The 23,511-nt window shown below is 47.7% G+C and overlaps 1 protein-coding gene across 2 annotated transcripts in view; it reads left to right on the forward strand.

The window, feature by feature from the left end:
• LOC129704467 (monoacylglycerol lipase abhd6-A-like) overlaps positions 1–22,165 on the forward strand; it is a 36,646-nt gene extending 14,481 nt beyond the window's left edge. The window contains exons 1-9 of one of the 2 annotated variants that reach the window (XM_055647565.1): positions 703–955; positions 2,323–2,457; positions 3,277–3,433; positions 4,516–4,629; positions 11,897–12,029; positions 13,435–13,592; positions 15,546–15,600; positions 16,615–16,715; positions 20,081–22,165. In XM_055647565.1, the coding sequence (XP_055503540.1) occupies positions 2,339–2,457; positions 3,277–3,433; positions 4,516–4,629; positions 11,897–12,029; positions 13,435–13,592; positions 15,546–15,600; positions 16,615–16,715; positions 20,081–20,269 (1,026 nt within the window). In that variant the 5' untranslated portion in view covers positions 703–955; positions 2,323–2,338 and the 3' untranslated portion in view covers positions 20,270–22,165. Of the gene's footprint in view, positions 1–702; positions 956–2,322; positions 2,458–3,276; positions 3,434–4,515; positions 4,630–11,896; positions 12,030–13,434; positions 13,593–15,545; positions 15,601–16,614; positions 16,716–20,080 lie in introns of those variants that run through there. The other variant, XM_055647564.1, reaches the window with a different exon arrangement.
• Positions 22,166–23,511: the final 1,346 nt, after the last annotated feature.

The raw sequence follows: 23,511 nt of genomic DNA on the forward strand, positions 1-23,511 counted from the left end.
GTGTGCGTGTGCGTGTGTGTGTGTGTGTGCGTGCATGTGCGTGTGTGTGTGTGTATGTGTGTGTGCGTGCGTGTGCGTGTGAGTGTGTGTGTGTGTGTGTGTGTGTGTGTGTGTGCGTGCATGTGTGTGTGTGTGTGCATGTGCGTGTGTGTGCGTGCGTGAGTGTGTGTGTGTGTGTGTGTGTGTGCGTGCATGCGTGTGTGTGTGCATGTGCGTGTGTGTGTGCGTGTGTGTGCGTGCGTGCGTGCATGTGCGTGTGTTGAACCTTTTTTATCTGGTATATAAATATTGTTCACCGTGTACTGTGTTGACATATCCTGTTGTGCTGCTGCAAGTGAGAATGTCATAGTTACATCTGGGACACGTGACAATAAAACTCTCCTGACCCTTGACTCTATTAATCTCCACCTTAAACTGATCCACTGACTTGTCTCCCCAGCCGTCTGTGGCAATGACATCCACCACCCCCAGCAGCACGTTCCATACACCCACCCACCCACAAATCTGACCCCAGAGGGTCGCCAGTCCCTTGCCTCCACAGCTGCTGCCTGACCCGCTGAGTTCCTCCGGTACTTTGTGCTTTTTACTGCCCCGCTGCTGCTGCTGCATCTGATTGATGATGCAACAATCCAGTGCCCTTTCAAATTTGGATGCTTCTAGAAGTTTGTGCTTGTTGCTGTTAAGGGAGGCTCACCACCACCAGCCGTTCCATACAACTAGCTTTCATTTGGTGTTACTGTTGTGGTAAAGACAATCCACAACAAAGTGACAGGATGATCGTTTTAGAACTTTCCCCTTGTTTTACATCTTTGCAAAACCTTTACCGAGTTGTTTCAATGATGACCAATTGAATGCAGGACTCCAGTGTAGAGGGTGGGCTGTGGACACTGTGTCGTTCCCGTGCTGTTTCAGGCTGCTTGCTTTGACCAAACTGCCCAGGAAGGACTTCCCTCAGGTAAGCCCTTCCCACCGAATATCCCTTCCGACCTGAGTACACCTGAAGCTATTTACATTTGAACCTTCAAGACCAAATGCCAAAATATGGCAGTAACTGCAGCTTTACGGGAAGGAACTGCAGATACTGGGTTTAAAGCGAAGATAGACACGAAATGCTGGAGTAACTCAGCGGGACAGGCAGCATCTCTGGAGAGAAGGAATGGGTGACATTTCGACCTGACCCGAAACGTCACCCTTTCCTTCTCCGCAGAGATAGAAACATAGAGAAACATAGAAAATAGATGCAGGAGGAGGCCATTCGGCCCTTCGAGCCAGCACCGCCATTCATTGTGATCATGGCTGATCGTCCCCTATCAATAACCCGTGCCTGCCTTCTCCCCATATCCCTTGACTCCACTAGCCCCTAGAGCTCTATCTAACTCTCTCTTAAATCCATCCAGTGACTTGGCCTCAGCTGGCCCTCTGTGGCGGGGAATTCCACAAATTCACAACTCTCTGGGTGAAAAAGTTTTTTCTCACCTCAGTCTTAAATGACCTCCCCTTTATTCTAAGACTGTGTGTGTGTGGCCCCTGGTTCTGGACTCGCCCAACATTGGGAACATTTTTCCTGCATCTAGCTTGTCCAGTCCTTTTTTTAACTAATTTTATCTGTTTCTATAAGAATTCCCCCTCATCCTTCTAAACTCCAGTGAATGCTGCCTGTCCCGCTGAGTTACTCCAGCATTTCACGTCTATCGTCGATTGTGAATCATGTATTGTCTTTCCGCTGACTGGTTAGCACGCAGCAAAAGCATTTCAGAGTACCTCGGTCCAGGTGACAATAAACTGAACTGTAACTGGACAAAGGCAAGGCAAGTTTATTTATATAACACCTTTCAACAACAAGGTGATTCAAAGTGCTTTACATAAAACATTTAAAGTATTTGAAAGAAACACATATAAAATGACATTTAGATGTAAAACGATGATTAGATTATTCAGATAAAATAATTACAAAATTAAAAGCAATCAAATAACATTTTTAAAATCGAATAAAACCAGGAATGTTACAGTGCAATATAGGTGATTAATAAATTGTATTGTTTTCTGAAAGGCAGCGGCAACAGAAAAGTCTTCAGTCTAGATTTAAAAGAGCTGAGAGTTGCAGCAGACCTGCAGTTTTCTGGGAGTTTGTTCCAGATATGTGGTGCATAAAAACTAAATGCTGCCTCTCCATGTTTAGTTCTGACTCTGGACTGACACAGAGCAGACGTGTCCCAGACGATCCTCTGTCCCAGAGGTCTGGGTGGTTCGTAGCTGAAAAGCAGAATTGGTGTGTGTGTTGCACTTTCCTTTCATTTGTACTCTTTTCTATTTTCACTTCAGGCTTGAGAGCGGGACGATGGATTTGGATCTGGTGAACATGTTTGTGTTAGCGGGCGGTACCCTGGCCATTCCCATCCTGGCCTTCGTTGCCTCATTCCTCCTGTGCCCAGCTGCCCTCATCAGATTCTATTACTGGTAGGCAACGTCTTGGCTCTGTGGTGGCCAGGGTCCAGACATTCTCTTTCACCATCCTCATTTAGTTTAGTTTAGAGATACAGCGCGGAAACGGGCCCTTCACCCCGACCAGCGATCAACCCCCCACACTCGCACTATCCCACACACACACACACACACACTAGGGGCAATTTTACACATTTACACCAAAGCCAATTAACCTACAAACCCGTACGTCTTTGGAGTGTGGGAGGAAAACCGAAGATCTCGGAGAAAACCCACGCAGGTCACGGGGAGAACGTGCAAACTCCGTACAGACAGCACCCGTGGTCGGGATCGAACCTGGGTCTCCGGCGCTGCATGTTCCCCCAACATGTTCCTGATGTTGGGGGAGTCCAGAACCAGGGGCCGCAGTTTAAGAATAAGGGGTAAGCCATTCAGAACGGAGATGAGGAAACACTTTGTCACCCAGAGAGTTGTGAGTGTGGAATTATCTGCCTCAGTGGAGGCAGGTTCCCTGGATACTTTCAAGAGAGAGCTAGATGGGGCTCTTAAAGATAGCGGAGTCAAGGGATATGGGGAGAAGGCAGGAACGGGGTACTGATTGGGGATGATCAGCCATGATCACATTGAATGGCGGTGCTGGCTCGAAGAGCCGAATGGCCGAGTCCTGCACCTATTGTCTATTGCAAGCGCCATGGGGCAGCAACTCTACCGCTGCGCCACCATTCTTGAATCCAGCCAGCTTTACCAGAGTGTCTTCATAGATTTACCTTCACTGTATCATTGAGGACGGCGTGATAGTGGCTGCGTGACAAACTGACGTTGTGCTTTGCGCAGGTACTGGAGAACAACACTCGGCATGCAGGTTAAAAACGCCGACTACGGCAACTATCGATTCTGCTATTCGACCCGAGGGAAACCAGGAAACAAGCCCTCCATCCTGATGCTGCACGGGTTCTCAGCCCACAAGGACATGTGGTTGTCTGTCGTGAAGGTTGGTCCCATCTCACACTTGAGCAAATATCTAAACTTGATGGATTAGAAACATAGAAATTAGGTGCAGGAGTAGAGGCCATTCGGCCCTTCGAGCCTGCACCGCCATTCAATATGATCATGGCTGATCATCCAACTCAGTATCCCGTACCTGCCTTCTCTCCATACCCCCTGATCCCCTTAGCCACATCTAACTCCCTCTTAAATATAGTCAATGAACTGTGGCCTCGACTACCCTCTGCGGCAGAGAGTTCCAGAGATTCACCACTCTCTGTGTGAAAAAAGTTCTTGTCATCTCGGTTTTAAAGGATTTCCCCCTTATCCTTAAGCTGTGACCCCTTGTCCTGGACTTCCCCAACATCGGGAACAATCTTCCTGCATCTAGCCTGTCCAACCCCTTAAGAATTTTGTAAGTTTCTATAAGATCCCCTCTCAATCTCCTAAATTCTAGAGAGTATAAACCAAGTCTATCCAGTCTTTCTTCATAAGACAGTCCTGACATCCCAGGAATCAGTCTGGTGAACCTTCTCTGCACTCCCTCTATGGCAATAATGTCCTTCCTCAGATTTGGAGACCAAAACTGTACGCAATACTCCAGGTGTGGTCTCACCAAGACCCTGTACAACTGCAGTAGAACCTCCCTGCTCCTATACTCAAATCCTTTTGCTATGAATTGAGCCCTTCTGATCAGGTTCAAATCGGCACGTTAGCATGTTATCTATATCAATATGCTATTTTGGTCCAATCATCTTTGTCATGTGTTATTATAGATTGATTGAAATCATTGAAAGAATCCCTTCAGCCCATCGAGTCGACGGTAGGCCATTCGGCCCTTTTAGCCAGCACTGTCATTCAATATGATCATGGCTGATCATCTAAAATCAGAGGCTCGAAGGGCCGAATGGCCTACTCCTGCACCTATTGTCTATTGTCTTATTGATTGAAGAAGGGTCCCGATCCGAAACGTCACCCTTTCTTTTCCAGCATCTGAATTCTTAGTTACCAACCCCGACCCGTCCAATCCTTGCCCACCTCGACACATTGCCCAGTTTTGCTTGCATTGTGCCGTCTTCTCTCCCACAGTTTCTGCCTAAGACCCTGCACCTGATCTGCGTCGACATGCCGGGCCACGAGGGGACAACACGCACCTGTATCGATGATTACTCCATCGAGGGGCAGGTGAACAGGATCCACCAGGTGAGCCCTTCCTCCGCCTCCCGCTTTGAACGTCACCTGTGGAGTTCCAGCTCAGCGGAAAACCACCTCCGTCATGGGAGCACTTTTCCTCAGGCGTACGCGTTTAGTCTTTCCGCCGACTGCGTAGCACGTCACAAAAAAGCTTTTCACTGTACCTCGATACATGTGACAATAAACTAATCTACTAATGAACTAAGGTAGACAAAAATGCTGGAGGAACTCAGCGGGTGAGGCAGCATCTATGGAGAGAAGGAATAGGTGGCGTTTTGGGTCGAGACCCTTCTTCAGGCTGATGTCGGGGGGGGGGGGGGGGTGGTCGGGAAGAAGAAAGGAAGAGGCGGAGACAGTGGGCTGTGGGGGAGCTGGGAAGGGGAGGGGAAGGAGGGAGAAAGCAGGGACTACCTGAAATTGGAGAAGTCAATGTTCATACCGCTGGGGTGTAAACTACCCAAGCGAAATACGAGGTGCTGCTCCTCCAATTTACGGTGGGACTCACTCTGGCCATGGAGGAGGCCCAGGACAGAAAGGTCGGATTGGGAATGGGAGGGGGAGTTGAAGTGCCGGGCCACCGGGAGATCGGGTTGGTTAGTGTGGACTGAGCGGAGGTGTTGGGCGAAGCGATCGCCAAGCCTGCGTTTGGTCTCACCGATGTAGAGAAGTTGACACCTGGAACAGCGGATGCAGTAGATGAGGTTGGAGGAGGGAATAATATCCTAATAATAACCTAATAAGGTAATTATAAACTAAAATCAATAACTGCCACGTGTAATAATTTGTCGAAAGTAATTGTTCTACATGTCAATTGAAATTCCTCTACAATTACATGAGAGTTGACCCTTGACTCTCACTGTCTGCTGGTCTTTGGTTTTTGATAGGCATCTTATCCAGAATCATAATAGAGGTATGTTTCTAATGCCTGGTACTACCTATGTACAACACACAAGCTCCATGGCCACCTTGACTACTACTCTTCCAACCCACAAGGAAGACATCCCCTATTCCCAGTTTTCCCGTCTCTGCCGCATCTGCTCCCAAGATGAGGCTTTCCGATTTCAGTTCAGTTCATTGTCACGTGTGCTGAGGTACAGTGAAAAGCTTTAACCCGTCAGCAGAAAGACAATACATGATTACAATCGACCCATTCACAGTATATAGATACAGGATAAGGGAATAACGTTTAGTGCAAGGTAAAGCCAGCAGAGTCGGATCAAAGATAGTCCGAGTGTCACCAATGAGGTAGATAGTAGTTCAGCACTGCTCTCTGGTTAGAAACATAGAAAATAGGTGCAGTAGGAGGCCATTCGGCCCTTCGAGCCAGCACCGCCATTCATTGTGATCATGGCTGATTGTCCCCAATCAATAACCCGTGCCTGCCTTCTCCCCATATCCCTTGAGTCCCAGAGCTCTAACTAACTCTCTCTTAAATCCATCCAGTGACTTGGCCTCCACTGCCCTCTGTGGCAGGGTATTCCATAAATTCACAACTCTCTGGGTGAAAACATTTTTTTCTCGCCTCAGTCTTAAATGACCTCCCCTTTATTCTAAGACTGTATGGCTCCTGGTTCTGGACTCGCCCAACATTGGGAACATTTTTCCTGCATCTAGCTTGTCCAGTCCTTTTATAAGTTTGTGGTAGGATGGGAGATATCTAGGATATTGGAGATGTCCTCGTCCTTTAGTAAGTGTGGTGTTGTGGATGGAGTCTTCAACCATGTCACCTGTTTCCAGCAGGTCTGATCTCTCTCCCCCTCCCTCCAGACTGAACAAGGTCCAAACCTTTCACCCCACCATTTTCTGCATCCAACGCATCATCTCCAACATGTCTGCCACCTTCAAGGTGATCCCACTATCTGACATCTTCCCATCCACACCCCTCACCTCTTTCATCAGAGACCTGCCTCTCCACAGCCCCAGGTTAACTAATCCCTTCCACCCCTTCCCCAGGTACTTTCCCCTGCAACCACTATCGTGATTAAATATCCTCTTTTAAAATATGTTCTTCTGTGGACTCAGCCAACCGGGCTGGACTGGGCAGTCACGGTGGCGCAGCGGTAGAGTTGCTGACTTACAGCGAATGCAGCGCCGGAGACCCTGGTTATATCCTGACTACGGGCGCTGTCTGCACGGAGTTTGCACGTTCTCCCCGTGACCCGCGTGGGTTTTCTCCGAGATCTTCGGTTTCCTCCCACACTCCAAAGACGTGCAGGTTTGTAGGTTACTTGGCTTGGTAAATGTAAAAATTGTCAATAGACAATAGGTGCAGGAGTAGGCCATTCGGCCCTTCGAGCCAGCACCGCCATTCAATGTGATCATGGCTGATCATCCCCAATCAGTACCCCGTTCCTGCCTTCTCCCCATATCCCCTGACTCCGCTATCTTTAAGTGTCCCTAGTGGGTGTAGGATAGTGTTAATGTGCGGGGATCGCTGGGAGGCGCTGACCCGGTCGGCCGAAGGGCCTGTTTCCGTGCTGTATCTCTAAAACTAAAACAATGTGAGTATTGAGCTCTGCCGATCTATGCCATCTATATATTGGACAATCTGGTCAAATATAGCTGTTGATTTTTCTCATGCGTACCGAGGTACAGTGAAAAGCTTTTGTTGTTGCCTGCTATCCAGTCAGCACTTTACATACAATATACGATACGATATAACTTTATCTATCCCAGGAGGGAAATTGATGATTACAATCAAGGCCATCCACTGTACGTTTAGTACAAGATCAAGTCCGGTCAAAGTGAGTCCAAGGATCTCCAGTGAGGTTAGATCGGAGGTTAGGACCACTCTCTGAATGGTGAGAGGACGGTTCAGTTGCCTGATAACAGCCGGGAAGAAACTGTCCCTGAATCTGGAGGTGTGCGTTTTCACACTTCTGTACCTCTTGCCCGATGGGAGAGGGGAGGAGAGGGAGAGAGCGGGGTTTGAGACTACAGATTGTCTGAAATGGAAATGGCTGCTTGAAATAGATTTGAAAACCGATATTGAGGTTGAGTGGTTCGATTAAGCCTTGTGGGATCTCTCAGAGCTAATTGCTCTCTGGCTTTTATACCAAGGGAATGTACAGACCTACATTCACTAATGTTCAGTGTACAGCAAAGAGCCAGTTCAATCTGTCACCGAATGTATACCGTCACAGCTAGATCTATACACACAAGATGTGCGTTGGCAGGAACTGCAGATGCTGGTTTACACAAAACGAAGATGGACACAAAATGCTGGAGTAACTCAGCGGGACCGGCAGCAACTCTGGAGAGAAGGAGTGGAGAGAATGAGGTGGAATTCTCTGCCTCAGAGGGCGGTGGAGGCCGGTTCTCTGGATACTTTCAAGAGAGAGCTAGATAGGGCTCTTAAAAATAGTGGAGTCAGGGGATATGGGGAGAAGGCAGGAACGGGGTACTGATTGGGGATGATCAGCCATGATCACATTGAATGGTGGTGCTGGCTTGAAGGGCCGAATGGCCTCCTCCTGCACCTATTGTCTATTGTCTATTGAATGGGTGAGTGATGTTTCGGGTCGAGACCCTGCTTCAGACGGGTCTTCTGAAGAAGAAGGGTCTACACCCGAAACGTCACCCTTTCCTTCTCTCCAGAGAATCTGCCCATCCCGCTGAGTTACTCCAGTATTGTGTCTCTATCTTCGTTACACGAACAAGATGTTTTGCATCAGGAGCCTGATGCTTTAATCAGGCATCGAATGCTCAATCTTGTCAGGATTTTAATTAACATTCTAAACGTGTGAACTCGTGCTTCCATGGTGAATAAGCTTATCTCCATGGTAACGTGCCTCTTGCCTTGAATAGAACAAGGTGTATTCTGGGTCGGAAGGAACTGCAGGTGCTGGTTAAAACTGGACAAACACAAAATGCTGGAGTAACTCAGCGGGACAGGCAGCATCTATGGAGGGAAGGAATAGGAGACGTTTCGGGTCGGGTCGAGACCCTTCTTCAGACTTAGAGTGAGGGGAGAGGGAAACTAGAGATGTAGTCGGTGAAGTCGAGAGATAAGGAACAAGTGAATGGAATCTGGAATCTTTTATGCATTGACTCGCTGAAGCTAATAAACATCACAACATCATAGGTAAGACTTATGCTATGAAGTTCCTTTCGGAAGGAGATGAGGAGAAATTTCTTTAGTCAGAGGGTGGTGAATTTGTGGAATTCCTTGCCACAATGGCTGTGGAGGCCAAGTCGATGGATTGTTTTTAAGGCAGAGACAGATAGATTATTGTGTCGGAAGGAACTGCAGATGCTGGTTTAAACCAAAGGCACATAAGGCTGGAGTAACTCAGCGGGACAGGCAGCATCTCTGGAGCGAAGGAATGGGTGACGTTTCGGGCAGAGACCCATCTTCAGATAGATTCTTGATTGATAGGGGTGTCTGAGGTTATGGGGAGAAGGCAGGAGATTGCGGTTAGGAGGGAGAGATAGATGAATGGCGGAGTTGACTTGATGGGCCGAAAGGCCTAGTTCTATTCCTATCACATGACCTTGTGACCCTATGGTTATATTTCTAACCAGGAAATAGCGATGATTTATTTGCGCAAGAAAAAAATGCATGATTATATACCATAGAGTCGACAGTAATGTCTTCCTAATGTTATAACGATCTCTGCATCGTCCTCGAATGTAAAAATGATTGTGTCTGAAGTGGATTAAATTTATAAGCTGATCTCTTCAGTAGGGCTTTAAACAATAATCCATGATTTATAGTCCTCTAATAAATTTTCTAAAACAGATGATATTCCAGGGTTTGCGTACATTTAAAATTGAAATGCACTGAAGTGCTGTTCAATAATCCATTGAATTATGGCTCCAGTGTCCTGGAAAATGAATGTGTGTGTTTGCTTTACAGTTCCCTGTAAAGGTCGCAGGTCGAGCCACTGCCTCACAGCGCCAGGGACCCGGGGTTCCGATCCTGACCTCGGGTGCTGCCTGTATGGAGTTTGCACGCGTCTCCCTGTGACCTCCGGGTGCTCCGGTTTGCTCATTCATCCCAAATATACGCGCGGATTTGGAGCTTTATCGGGCCCCTATGTAAATTGTCCCAAGTGGGTAGGGAGTGGATGAGAAAGTAGGGTGATATCGAACTGGTGATCGATGGTCGGCATGGGCTCGGCGGGCAGAAAGGCCTCTTGCCATGCTGTGCCTCCAACTAAAACTAAACTAAAACCCTACTTGCAAAAGCCTCTCCCTTTTTATTCCCCAGGTGCAGTAAAGACACAGCGTTCTATCCACGTACAAACTATTACTAGGCTCAGAGTTCCGTTCCGTTTTTGAACTTGGAGTCTGAGGTTTATGGTTGTCACGTGTACCGAGATACAGTGAAAAGCTTGTGTGCAAACACACGTACAATAGGTAGAGTAATGAGAAAAATGCCAACAGGTAGAATATAGTTTTTCGGCATTGTAGAGTAACAGTTCCAGGGAAAAAGGCCAATGCTGCGAGGAGGTAGGTTGGAAGATTGGTACCAGGAACAAAGGAGGTCCCGGCATGGGGGAACCACCGTGAGGGGGGGGGAGGGGGGGGGGAGAACACGGGGGGGGACCGGGGGCAGATACTTTGTAACTTTTTCAGCGCTCTTGAGGTGGTGACTATTTGCATACCATGTCAATAGTCAAGAGTGTTTTATTGTCATATAATGAAATTCTTACTTGCTGCAGCATCAACAGAATATGTAAACATAATAATACATAACGGAAGAGAGAAAAAAAGTTCATTAAGTAACAATTATAGTGCAATAATCTGAATCTGAATCTAATAATAGTCTTTTGCAGTTCAGGGTTTATTTGTTGTTATGTTCAATAGCCTGATGGCTGTGGGGAAGAAGCTGTTCCTGAACCTGGACGTTACAGTTTTCAGGCTCCTGTACCTTCTTCCCGATGGCAGTGGTGAGATGAGTGTGTGTCCAGGATGGTGTGGGTCTTTGATGATGTTGGGTGCCTTTTTGAGGCAGCGACTGCGATAGATCCCGTCGATGGTGGGGAGGTCAAAGCCGGTGATGGACTGGGCAGTGGTCACAGCGTTTTGCAGTCTTTTCCGCTCCTCGACGTTCAAGTTGCCGAACCAGGCCACGATGCAGCCAGTCAGCATGCTCTCTACCATGCACATGTAGATGTTCAGGAGAATCCTCTTCGCCATGCCGAATATCCGTAATATTCTCAGGAAGTAGAGTCGCTGATGTGCAAGCAAAGAACCTCACTGTGACTTGTCACATGTGACAATTAAGTCTTCATTCGTAAAGACAGGTGCATGGGTGGGAAAGGTTTAGGGGGATATGGGCCACACACGGCCAGCTTAGAAGGGGCCATCTTGGTCGGCAGGGACGAGTTAACATAGAAACATAGAAATTAGGTGCAGGAGTAGGCCATTCGGCCCTTCGAGCCTGCACCGCCATTCAATATGATCATGGCTGATCATCCAACTCAGTATCCCGTACCTGCCTTCTCTCCATACCCTCTGATCCCCTTAGCCACAAGGGCCACATCTAACTCCCTCTTAAATATAGCCTATGAACTGGCCTCGACTACCCTCTGTGGCAGAGAGTTCCAGAGATTCACCACTCTCTCTGTAAAAAAAGTACTTCTCATCTCGGTTTTAAAGGATTTCCCCCTTATCCTTAAGCTGTGACCTCTTGTCCTGGACTTCCCCAATATCGGGAGCAATCTTCCTGCATCTAGCCTATCCAACCCCTTAAGAATTTTGTAAGTTTCTATAAGATCCCCTCTCAATCTCCTAAATTCTAGAGAGTATAAACCAAGTCTATCCAGTCTTTCTTCATAAGACAGTCCTGACATCCCAGGAATCAGTCTGGTGAACCTTCTCTGCACTCCCTCTATGGCAATAATGTCCTTCCTCAGATTTGGAGACCAAAACTGTACGCAATACTCCAGGTGTGGTCTCACCAAGACTTTGTACAACTGCAGTAGAACCTCCCTGCTCCTATACTCAAATCCTTTTGCTATGAAAGCTAACATACCATTCGCTTTCTTCACTGCCTGCTGCACCTGCATGCCTACCTTCAATGACTGGTGTACCATGACACCCAGGTCTCGCTGCATCTCCCCTTTTCCTAGTCGGCCACCATTTAGATAATAGTCTGCTTTCCTGTTTTTGCCACCAAAAGTTGGGCCGAAAGACCTGCTCCCGTGCAGTGTGACTGAATGACCGTTCAGAATTTGATAACTCAGGTGGAGAGGCTGTTACTGAGTCGGGTAGATCTAGTCCAGGCTGCCTTTGGGTTGAAGATTTGTTTTCTTTTTCTCTTTTCCAGTTTGTGGAATGCATTGCGTTGAACAGGAGACCGTTCCACCTGATCGGCACGTCCATGGGCGGCAACGTCGCTGGCGTTTACGCCGCACAACATCCCACCGACCTCTGCGGACTAACGCTCATCTGCCCCGCAGGTACATCTTTCACCACCTCCAACCCTCGGGTCAAGGCAGGACTGCACCCTGACTTGTCAGAGGTCCCAGGAGAGAAGGCAGGACAAAGCCTCCACCAGGGAGGTGAATCTGTGGAATTCATTCCTGGGGAGGCCAAGTCCATTTTTAAAGCAGAGACAGATAGATTCTTGATTAGTGCGGGTGTCAGGGGTTATGGGGAGAAGTGCAGGAGAATGGGGTTAGGAGGGAGAGATAGATCAGCCATGATTGAATGGTGGAGTAGACTTGATGGACAGTAGTGACAGGATCGGTTAAAGTCAGCAAGGATTTATGAAGGGGATATCATGCTTTAATTATTTGGAGTTTTTTGAGGATGTAACAAGTAGAATGGATAAGGGAGAGCCAGTGGATGTGGTGTATCTGGACTTTCAAAAAGCCTTTGACAAGGTCCCATCTTCAGACTCTCAGTCCCGACCCAAACTGTCACCTATCCATGTTCTCCACAGATGCTGCCTGACCCGCTGAGTTACTCCAGCACTCTGTGAAACGTCACCTATCCATGTTCTACACAGATGCTGCCTGACCCGCTGAGTTACTCCAGCACTCTGTGAAACGTCACCTATCCATGTTCTCCACAGATGCTGCCTGACCCACTCAGTTATGGTGCAGCACCATCTATGGAGCTAAGGAAATAGGCAACGTTTCGGGCCGAAATCCTTCTGGAAATAGGCAACGTTTCGGGCCGAAATCCTTCTGGAAATAGGCAACGTATCGGGCAGAAATCCTTCTGGAAATAGGCAACGTTTCGGGCCGAAATCCTTCTGGAAATAGGCAACGTTTCGGGCCGAAACCCTTATGGGTTTCGGCCCGAAACATTGCCTATTTCCTTAACTCCATAGATGCTGCCTGACCCACTGAGTTACTCCAGCACTCTGTGAAACGTCACCTATCCATGTTCTCCACAGATGCTGCCTGACCCGCTGAGCTACTCCAGCACTTGGTACACAGTACATAAAAGTAATATGTCCTTGAAATGTAAGTGTTAAATAGGCTTTTAAGCCAACATGGAAGTGTCTGCTAATACTGCAGCACCCAAGGTTAGGCAAGCTTGCCTGGTTTAAATAAAAAGGTAGGTGCTTGGGAAAATACTTGGGCTCGCTTGTGTTCTGTTTCACATAACAAGACCAAAAGCACAGTGTAGCCACATTGAAGGTAGACACGGAATGCTGGAGTAACTCAGCGGGACAGGCAGCATCTGTGGAGGAAGGAACGGGTGACGTTTGGGCCGAGACCTTTCTTCATGGACGTCCACATCTACATTCAGTAGTCGTGGGGGGTGTGGGGGGGGGGGGGGGGGGGGGGGGGGGGGGGGGGGGGGGGGGCTGCTACATTTTAAGGTTGGTGAGATCTCCCCTCCTCCTCGCAGGTCTGGAGTATCCCAAGGAGAGCAAGTTTGTGAAAGTGCTGAAGACGCTGGAGCAGACGGGGGACGTGAACAAGGTCCCCCTCATCCCCTCCACCCCAGACGAGATGGAGGAGATGCTGAAACTCTGCTCCTATGTTCGTTTCAAGGTACCTCAGCAGGTAGGTGTTGTCGGCTCACACCTGGTACAGAACCTGCCCTTCTTCCACAGACAGCTGTGGAGGCCAAGTCTGTGGGTATATTTAAGGCAGGGACATGCCGATCAATCTCTCCCTCCTATCCCCGTTCCCCTGCCTTCTCCCCGCAACCTCTGACACCCGTACCGATCAACAATCTATCTAACTCTGCCTTATAAAAATATCCAATGACTTGGCCTCCACCGCCTTCTGCAGCAAAGAATTCCACAGATTCACCACCCTCTGGATACAGAAAATCCGCCTCATCTCCTCCTTTGATTCTGTGGCTGTGCCCCCTGGTCCTGGACCCTCCCCACTTGCGGAAAGGCCCTTTCCCGCACCCACTCTATCCAGGGCCGTGCACTGTTCCACAGTGGGCAGAGGAACAGTTTCCCCTGATACAAAGCAGCAAGAATAGACAGACGCTGATTCAGCCTCGTAACTGCCTGAAAGTTGCTTGCACCATCCGTTACAGCTGGAGGTGTTGGCAAGGGACCCGTGTGGCCATGAATCACTCTGACCCCCATCTGTCACGCCATATAATAGCTCGACGGGGCAGAGCTGGAATCAAATAGTCAACTCCCTGCTTTTAAAAAAAAAAAAAGAAATTGTGGTGCTTACCCTGGGTTAGATGTGAATGAGTGAATGAATAAGTTTATCGGCCAAGTTTGTTCACATACAAGGAATTTGCTTGGGTGCTCCGCTCGCAAAGTAACAACACCACATACAGTAACAATTAAGAATGACAATACAACATTAAATCATTTAACATCATGAAAACAAGAATACGTTTATAAGGGGCGGCACGGTGGCGCAGCGGCAGAGTTACTGCCTCACAGCGCCAGAGACCCAGGTTCGATCCTGACTACGGCACCCGTCTGCACGGAGTTTTGCGTTCCCTCCACGTCCTGCGTGGGTTTTCCCCGGGTGCTCCGGTTTCCTCCCACACTTTAGTTGGTTTCTGTGAGTTTTCCCCAGTGCGTAGGTTAGTGCTTGTACGGTTAGTACGGGTGACGGCTGGTCGGTGTGGACGCGATGGGCCGAAGGGCCTGTTTCCGCACTTTATCGCTAAACGACACTAAGCCAACAGTGCAAATCCTCTCAAAGCTGAATGAAGATAATGTTGAAACCAGGTCAATAAAAGCCAGCATTAAACTTGTCAGCTTCCGAAACTGAGTCGCATTCAATAAATTAAAACACAAAACTAAAAGTAAATTGAATTTCCACTGCCAATCACCACCCCCCCTCCGGACACTTATTATTATTTATTCAAATTGTTTGCTATGTCGCTCTTCCAGGGAGATGCTAAATGCATTTCGTTGCCTCTGTACTGTACACTGACAATGACAATTAAAATTGAATCTGAATCTGAATCTGAATCTTTAGACTATACTTTCGACTTTAGAGAAACAGCACAGGAACAGGTAGACAAAAGTGCTGGAGAAACTCAGCGGGTGCAGCAGCATCTATGGAGCGAAGGAAATAGGCAACGTTTCGGGCCGAAACCCTTCTTCAGACCGGAAACGTTGCCTATTTCCTTCGCTCCATAGATGCTGCCCCACCCACTGAGTTCCTCCAGCACTTTTGTCTCCCTTCGATTTTTCAGCATCTGCCGTTCCTTCTTAAACAGCACAAAAACAGGCCCTTCGGCCCACTGCGTCCATGCTGACCAGCGATCACTCCTTACACACGTTACAATTCCACCGGAGCCGATTAACCTACAAACCTGCACGTCTTTGCAGTGTGGGCAGAGACCTGAACGCCCGGCGAAAACCCACGCAGGTCACAGGGGGATCCTGCAAACTCCATATAGATAGCACCCGCGGGCGGGATGGAAATCAGGTCTCTGACGCTATAAGGCAGCAGCCTTACCGCCGCGCCACCTTCATGGCACAGTATCCACTCCAACAATTCATTTGTGCATTGTGTCTTTCTTAGATTCTTCAGGGCCTGGTGGACGTGCGATTGCCTCACAATGACTTTTATCGTGAACGTGAGTACGGTTGTAAACAATAATTGCAACGTCCATTAAATGAAATAATTTGGTTTAGTTTATTATTGTCACGAGTATACCCAGGTACGATGAAAGGCTTTTATTCTTGCTTGCTAACCAGTCAGCGGAAAGGATATACATGGTTACAATCAAGCAGTTCTCAGGATATTGGGAAGACCATTTAGTGCAAGGTGTAGTCTAAAGACCAAGGCAAGATAAATACTGCCTATGATGAGTGGGGCGATTATTTGGTGTCACTTCCTGCTGAGATATTACTCAGGATACTTGGAGGTACATGGATAGGAAAGGTTTGGAGGGATGTGGGCTAAACACGGGCATAATGCATGAGTTTGTTGGGACATCCTGGTCGGCATGGATGACAATAGACAATAGACAATAGACAATAGGTGCAGGAGTAGGTCATTCGGCCCTTCGAGCCAGCACCGCCATTCATCGTGATCGTGGCTGATCATCCGCTATCAATAACCCGTGCCTGCCTTCTCCCCATATCCCTTGACTCCACTAGCCCCTAGAGCTCTATCTAACTCTCTCTTAAATCCATCCAGTGATTTGGCCTCCACTGCCCTCTGTGGCAGGGAATTCCATAAATTCACAACTCTCTGGGTGAAAAAGTTTTTTTCTCACCTCAGTCTTAAATGACCTCCCCTTTATTCTAAGACTGTGTGTGGCCCCTGGTTCTGGACTCGCCCAACATTGGGGACATTTATTCCTTTTATCCTGTAACTGTACACTGCGTACAGCTCGGTTGTAGTCATGTTTAGTCTTCCCGCTGACTGGATAGCACGCAACACAAAAGCTTTTCACTGTACCTCGGTGCGCGTGACAATAAACTAAACTCAAACGCTAACTCGACTCACTCAGACCAATGTGTATTGTGCAAGGGGTCACTTGGTTTGTCGATTAACAGATTGGGAGATGGTGAGACTAGCCGTACAGAAACTGAGTTGCGATTTTAATATTTGTAACTTCCTTTCCCCATGTAATTGTGCCCAGTATTTCTGGAAATAGTTGGAGAAAAGTCAAGGAACACTCTACAGGAACACATGAACCTAATCAAGGCTCCAACACAAGTCATCTGGGGAAAGCAAGACCAGGTATGTTCTGGGAATATTACATTGAGCATATATTGCGATGTCGACACAGAATGCTGGAGTAACTCAGCGGGACAGGCGGCATCTCTGGAGAGAAGGAATGGGTGACGTTCTGTGTCGGAAAAAGGGTTTCGACCCGGAACGTCACCCATTCCTTCTCTCCAGAGATGCTGCCTGTCCCGCTGAGTTGCTCCGGCATTTTGTGTCTATCTTCGGTTTAAACCGGCATCTGCAGTTCCTTCCTACATATATTGTGGTGTTATCTATTGGCACAACAATACACTAATCTTTGAATAGATTCTTGTTGGAAGTTTCTGTACAACTATTTGGAATTTATAATGTAAATCCCAGCGCAGGAAATTCTGCCGCTATTTTCTCTTGAAATGAAATAATTGCATTCTGCTGGCAGTTCTCAGAGCAGTGGGATGCCGAGACCACATTTTGGGCGGCACGGTGGCACAGCGGTAGAGTTGCTGCCTCACAGCGCCGGAGACCCGGGTTCGATCCCGACTGCGGGTGTCGTCTGCACGGAGTTTGTACGTTCTCCCCGTGACCTGCGTGGGTTTTCCCCAGGTGCTCCCATTTCATCCCACATTCCAAAGATGTGCATCTTTGTAGGTTCATTGGCCTCTGTGAATTGTCCCTGGCGCGTAGGTTAGAACTAGTGTACGGGGTGATTGATGGGTCAGCACGGGCTCAGTGGGCCGAAGGGCCCGGTTCCACGCTGTATTTCTAAATTAAACTAAACTTCTAAAAGTAAATGTTACAAAAGAAGGCATGGCCAAATTATGCACAGCATTGGTCCCATAACATTGCCTAATGCATTTGTGAAAACCCATCTGGCTGATAGACCCTCAATTAAATGTATCATATTAAAAGTAGCATTTCCCTGCAGTATTGAACTGAAATATCAGTATAACTTACTTTGTAATAGATCGTCAACCTTTCCCTCCACACAGTTTGGTTTAGTTGGCTGTCAAGTGTACTGAGGTACTGTGAAAAGCTTCTTGTCGCATGCTATCCACTCAGCAAAAAGACCAAGCATGATTACAATCGAGCAATCTACAGAATACAGATACAGGATAAATGGAATGAAGTTGGGCACAAGATATAGCCCAATTAAAGATAGTCCCCGGGTCTCCAATGGGGTAGATCAGGGGTGGGGAACCTTTTCATGTTGGAATGCCACATTAAGTTAGCTGTAATCTAATAAGGTCGCATCCAAGAAACTTCAGTTAGATATACTTTAAAATGTACATTATTTTGTAAAAATCTAACTACAATGTACTAACTTCAAGAAAATGGAAAAAAAAATGTTAATTCTAAAGTTAACTAACTTTTTAATGACTTTGTTGTGACTGCTTTTTGTGGGAAAGCATTTGAATATTTGGTTGCAACATGGAGGTACGCAGTTTCAGCTGTTCTTCTAGATGGGGATCCGTCATTTGTGACCTTAAGGGCGTGTTGATTTGGGTTGGGTAGGAGAATGTAGATTCGCAGCAATCAGTGGCTGAATAGCAAGGAAGCATTTTTCGTGTGGGGAGGATTATTTTGTTGAATCTTCCTTTACTCTTTGGCATTTTAAATACGTTCATTTTATGATTAAAATAAAATAATAAAAGATGAACAAAAACATATTAAAATAAATAAAAGGATTTGTTCGACAAAATTTGGATTCATTCAAAAGGGCGCACTTAATGGCCTAGAAGGCCGCAGGTTCCCCACCCCTGGGGTAGAAGTTAGGTCAGGACTGCCCTCCAGTTGTCGGCAGGATAGTTCAGTTGTCTGATAACATCTGGGAAGAAACTGTCCCTGATTCTGGAGGTAGACAAACATGCTGGAGAAACTCAGCGGGTGCAGCAGCATCTATGGAGCGAAGGAAATAGGCAACGTTTCGGGCCGAAACCCTTCTTCAGACTGAATCTGGAGGTGTGCTTTTTCCACACTTAGCTTAGAGATACAGTGCAGAAACAGGCCCTTGGCCCACCGAGTCCGCGCCGACTAGCGACCAACCCCGTACACTAACACTACCCTACACACTAGGTTAATTTACAATTTTTAACCAAAGCTAATTAACGGACTAACCTGTACGTCTTTGGAGTGTGGGAGGAAACCGGAGCACCCGGAGAAAACCCACGCAGGTCACGGGGAGAACGTGCAAACTCCGAACAGACAGCACCCGTGGTCAGGGTTAAACCTGGGTGTGAGGATGCCAGCTCGACCGCTGCACCACCGTCCCGCCCTGTACATCTTGCCTGATGGGAGAGGGGAGAAGGGTGAGATTCGTCCTTGGTTATGCTGCTGGCCTTGCCGAGGCAGCGCAAAGTGTAGATGGAGTCAATGGAAGGGATGTTGGTTTGTGTGATGGTCTGGGCTGCGTCCACAATTCTCTGCCATTTCCTGCGCTCTTAGATGGAGCTGTTCCTTGCAGCATTTGATATTATCTTCAGTCAAACAAGTGTTAATTCAAAACATTTAGCTGGAAACTAAACAATGGGATAGTTAATAGGAAAAATTAATTTTCGGTTTGCGGAATCAATTCAGAGTCAGTGGATGAATTTGAAAGTAAATTTGGGTAATTATGTGAATAGCAGCTCACTCCAATACTGGGGCAGCGCAGCGGGTAGAGCTGCTGCCTCACAGCGCCAGAGACCTGGGTGGAGTTTACATGCTCTCCCTGTGACCGCGTGGGTTTTCTCCGGGCGCTCCGGTTTCCTCCCACATCCCAAAGACGTGCGGGTTTGTAGGTTAATTGTCGGGCAGTCACGGTGGCGCAGCGGTAGAGTCGCTGCCTCACAGCGAATGCAGCGCCGGAGACCCGGGTTCGATCCCGACTACGGGTGCTGTCTGTACGGAGTTTGTACGTTCTCCCCGTGACCTGCGTGTGATTTCTCCAAGATCTTCGGTTTCCTCCCACACTCCAAAGATGTGCGGGTTTGTAGGTTAATCGGCTTGGTAAATGTAAATTGGTGCAGGAGTAGGCCATTCGGCCCTTCGAGCCAGCAGCCACTCAATGTGATCATGGCTGATCATCCCCAATATTTACCCTGTTCCTGCCTCCTCCCCATATCCCCTGACTCCGCTACCTTTAAGGGTCCCTAGTGGGTGTAGGATAGTGTTAGTGTGCGGGGATCACTGGTCGGCACGGACCCGGTGGGCCGAAGGGCCTGTTTCCACACTGTATCTCTGAACTAAACTAATTGGCCCTGTTGCCCCTTAGTGTGTAGGGGGTAGTGGATGAGAGGAGATAACACAGAACAAGCGTGAACGGGCGATCGCCGTCCGGCGTGGACGTCTGTCGATTGGCCGACGGAAAGGTTTATCTTGGCGGAGTAATCCAAAGGCTCTTGTTCCTCTCGTGCGAGCAGGTCCTCGATGTTTCCGGAGCCGGCGTGCTGGCCGATAACATCCCCGGCTGCAGGGTGGACTTCCTGGAAAACTGCGGCCACTCGGTGGTGATGGAACGGCCCCGTAAAAGTGCCAAGCTGCTCCTGGAGTTCTCAAACTGGCTGCAAAGCAGAAAATTGGACAGCAGCAGCAGCAAGAAACTAGCATAACGCACCCCCCACCCACCCACACCCCCAACAACTGAAAGCTGTAACGCTGTGGATTGGAAATAAAATGCGACCTTCTAACAATTCCCAAGGAACACACTTATGATTGGAATGAATGCCTAAAGTCCCCTAAAGATTATGAGGAGTGTTATTTGATGGTACCTCCAAAACATATAGTAACCTGGTTCTGAAATACTCTGAGCGTTACCAGCTAGTAAACGCATGCAGTACTTAAAGAGTACCTCAAAAATCCTAGAAAAACACAACTTTGTCCAAAATTTCCCACCCTTTATCAAAACATATTTCAACTTTATTAATGATGCCAGTTACAGGCAATAACCGTAATATGTTTCCATTTTTTCCAGGTAGATTTTTTCTTCCAAAAATGCATAACTGATTATATAAAACTTTAAATGTGTAATTTATATTTAAGTTATAACGGTTAGTTTGTTATTTATCAATTTGTTCCGTTCTGTCTGTTTAGCGTTCACGTTTAAATCTGTAGAGGTCGTTCAAATATGTCTTTATATAAGTCATATATAAGTCAAATAACACTGGAGAGTGGCAGACGCCATCAACTATAGACAGTGAAGATGTTCTTGTAGTTTCGATGGCGAATTGCATTGTGTTTGGCACCTTTTGTGTAAATTACTCACAAACACTCTGGAGTTTAGAAGGATGAGAGGGCAACTCATTGAAACATATAAGATTGTTAAGGGATTGGACACGCTAGAGGCAGGAAACATGTTCCCGATGTTGGGGGAGTCCAGAACCAGGGGCCACACGCAGTTTAAGAATAAGGAGTGAGCCATTTAGAACGGAGACAAGGAAATACTTTTTCTCACAGAGAGTGGTGAGTCTATGGAATTCTCTGCCTCAGAGGGCGGTGGAGGCAGGTTCTCTGGATGCTTTCAAGAGAGAGCTTGACAGGGCTCTTAAAAATAGCGGAGTCAGGGGATATGGGGAGAAGGCAGGAAAGGGGTACTGATTGCGGATGATCAGCCATGATCACGTTGAATGGTGGTGCTGGCTCTTAGTTCTTGGTTTCTTGGTCCTCCAAAATATTCCAAATGGAATTTAAACGGGAGGTGGAGGAGGTGGCTCGAAGGGCCGAATGGCCTACTCCTGCACCTATTGTCTATTGTCTATTGTCTATAAACAATTGCATTTGGGCCACTGCACTGACACTCTATTTTAAATATTGTGAACCAAATACTTTATGGTCGACTAGACCAACATGACATATTCTGGAGAGAGTTAGATTTAACGTTTTGGGGCTAACGTAATCGAGGGATACGGGGAGAAGGCAGGATCGTGGTACTGATTCTGGATGATCAGCCATGATCATATCGAAGTGCGCTGGTGCTGGCTCGAAGGGCCGAATGGCCTAGTCCTTCAGCTATTGTCTACGTTTCTATTTGGAGTGTCTCCGTGCAGATCTGGGTCGCCACATTAGGGAAAGAATGGGGAGTTTTTGCAGAGCTTTACATGGGGGAGACAGGTTTTACTGGTTTTACCAGAATGCTGCCTGGGTTCCAGGGCGTTGGCTTGCAGGCCAGGAGAGGTAGGGCAGACCTGGAGTACTGGAGGTTGAGGTGCGACCTGACAGAAGTGGAGAATAATGATGAGAGGCATCAATAGCCAGTAGCTTTTTTCCCCAGCGAGGAAATGTCAAAGACTGTGCGAACAGAGAGTGGTGAGTCTGTGGAATTCTCTGCCTCAGAGGGCGGTGGAGGCCGGTTCTCTGGATACTTTCAAGAGAGAGCTGGATAGGGCTCTTGGAGATAGCGGAGTCAGGGGATATGGGGAGAAGGCAGGAACGGGGCACTGATTGGGGATGATCAGCCATGATCAGAGTGAATGGCAATAGACAATAGACATTAGGTGCAGGAGTAGGCCATTTGGCCCTTCGAGCCAGCTGGCTTGAAGGGCCGAATGGCCTACTCCTGCACCTGTTGTCTATTGCCTAGTGGCATAGCATTAAGGCAAGTTTAAAAGAGATACGCAGGGCACGTTTTTTTATTAACGCAGAGGGCATTGAATGCCTGGAAGGGGCGCTGCCTGGGGTGGTGGTGGAGGCAGATACAACAGTGGTGGTGTTTCTGAGAGATTTGGGATCGGGTACATGGACATGCAGGGAATGAAAGGATATGCATCACGTGCTGCCAGAGGGGATTAGTTTAACCTGGCACCGTGCTCAGTGCAAACATTGTGTGCCAAAGGTCACGTCCCTGTGCTGTTCTGTCCCGTGCTCCCCTATGTATATAAAACGCTACAAAATCTGGAGAATAACACATTGTATTAACGTTGACTTCACGTTGAATAAACATTTCACAGACCTGTTCAATTTAACATTTTCGAGAAAAAATAAAATAAAACTGGGCATTGATTTAAGTAGATTAAACAACGAAAATATCTTTTTGATTTAACTTTTAATCTGACGGCCCTGTCCCACGGTACGAGTTCATTCCAAGAGCTCTCCCGTGCTAAAAAAAAATCAAACCCGTGGTAAGCACGGAGAATGAACGTAGCGGGTACGTCGGTGCTCGGGGATGTCTCGGAACGCTAACGGCAGGTACTCGGGAAGACTCGCTAACGGCAGGTACTCGGGAAGACTCATGAAGATTTTTCAACACGTTGATAAATGTCCACGAGAGCCCCAAGTATCGACGAGCGGCCGTTACCGTAAATCTCCGAATTCGAATCAGGGCAAACTCGGGGAGAACTCTTGAATGAACTCGTACAGTGGGACAAGGGTTTTACTGTTTAGTTTCATGCATGGTTTGCTGCCGATAATTCAAATGCTGCTTGATATTATTGTCGAGGCCTTCGGTTGCCCCCTTGCCCTAGTTCAGGCTGAGCCATTGTTGTTTCTGCTGCCGCCAAAGCTTTCATTTCAGGGGAACGTTTTAACAAAGATGATGGGCTTATCGCTGTGAACCATCGCGGTCTGATGTGTAGCCTCGCAGCTGCAGTGGTGAAATGATCACTCATATCGCCAGGTAGACAAAAGTGCTGGAGAAACTAAGCGGGTGAGGCAGCATCTACGGAGCGAAGGAAATAGGTGACGTTTTCGGTCGAGACCCTTCTTCAAACCCATGGGGGGGGGGGGGGGGGGGTGAAAGAAGAAAGGAAGAGGTGGAGACAGTGGGCTGTGGGAGAGCTGGGAGGGGGAGGGGAAGGAGGGAGAAAGCAGGGACTACCTGAAATCGGAGAAGTCAATGTTCATACCGCTGGGGTGTAAA

Source organism: Leucoraja erinacea, chromosome 16, assembly GCF_028641065.1.
Source record: "Leucoraja erinacea ecotype New England chromosome 16, Leri_hhj_1, whole genome shotgun sequence".
NCBI lineage: Eukaryota > Metazoa > Chordata > Chondrichthyes > Rajiformes > Rajidae > Leucoraja > Leucoraja erinaceus.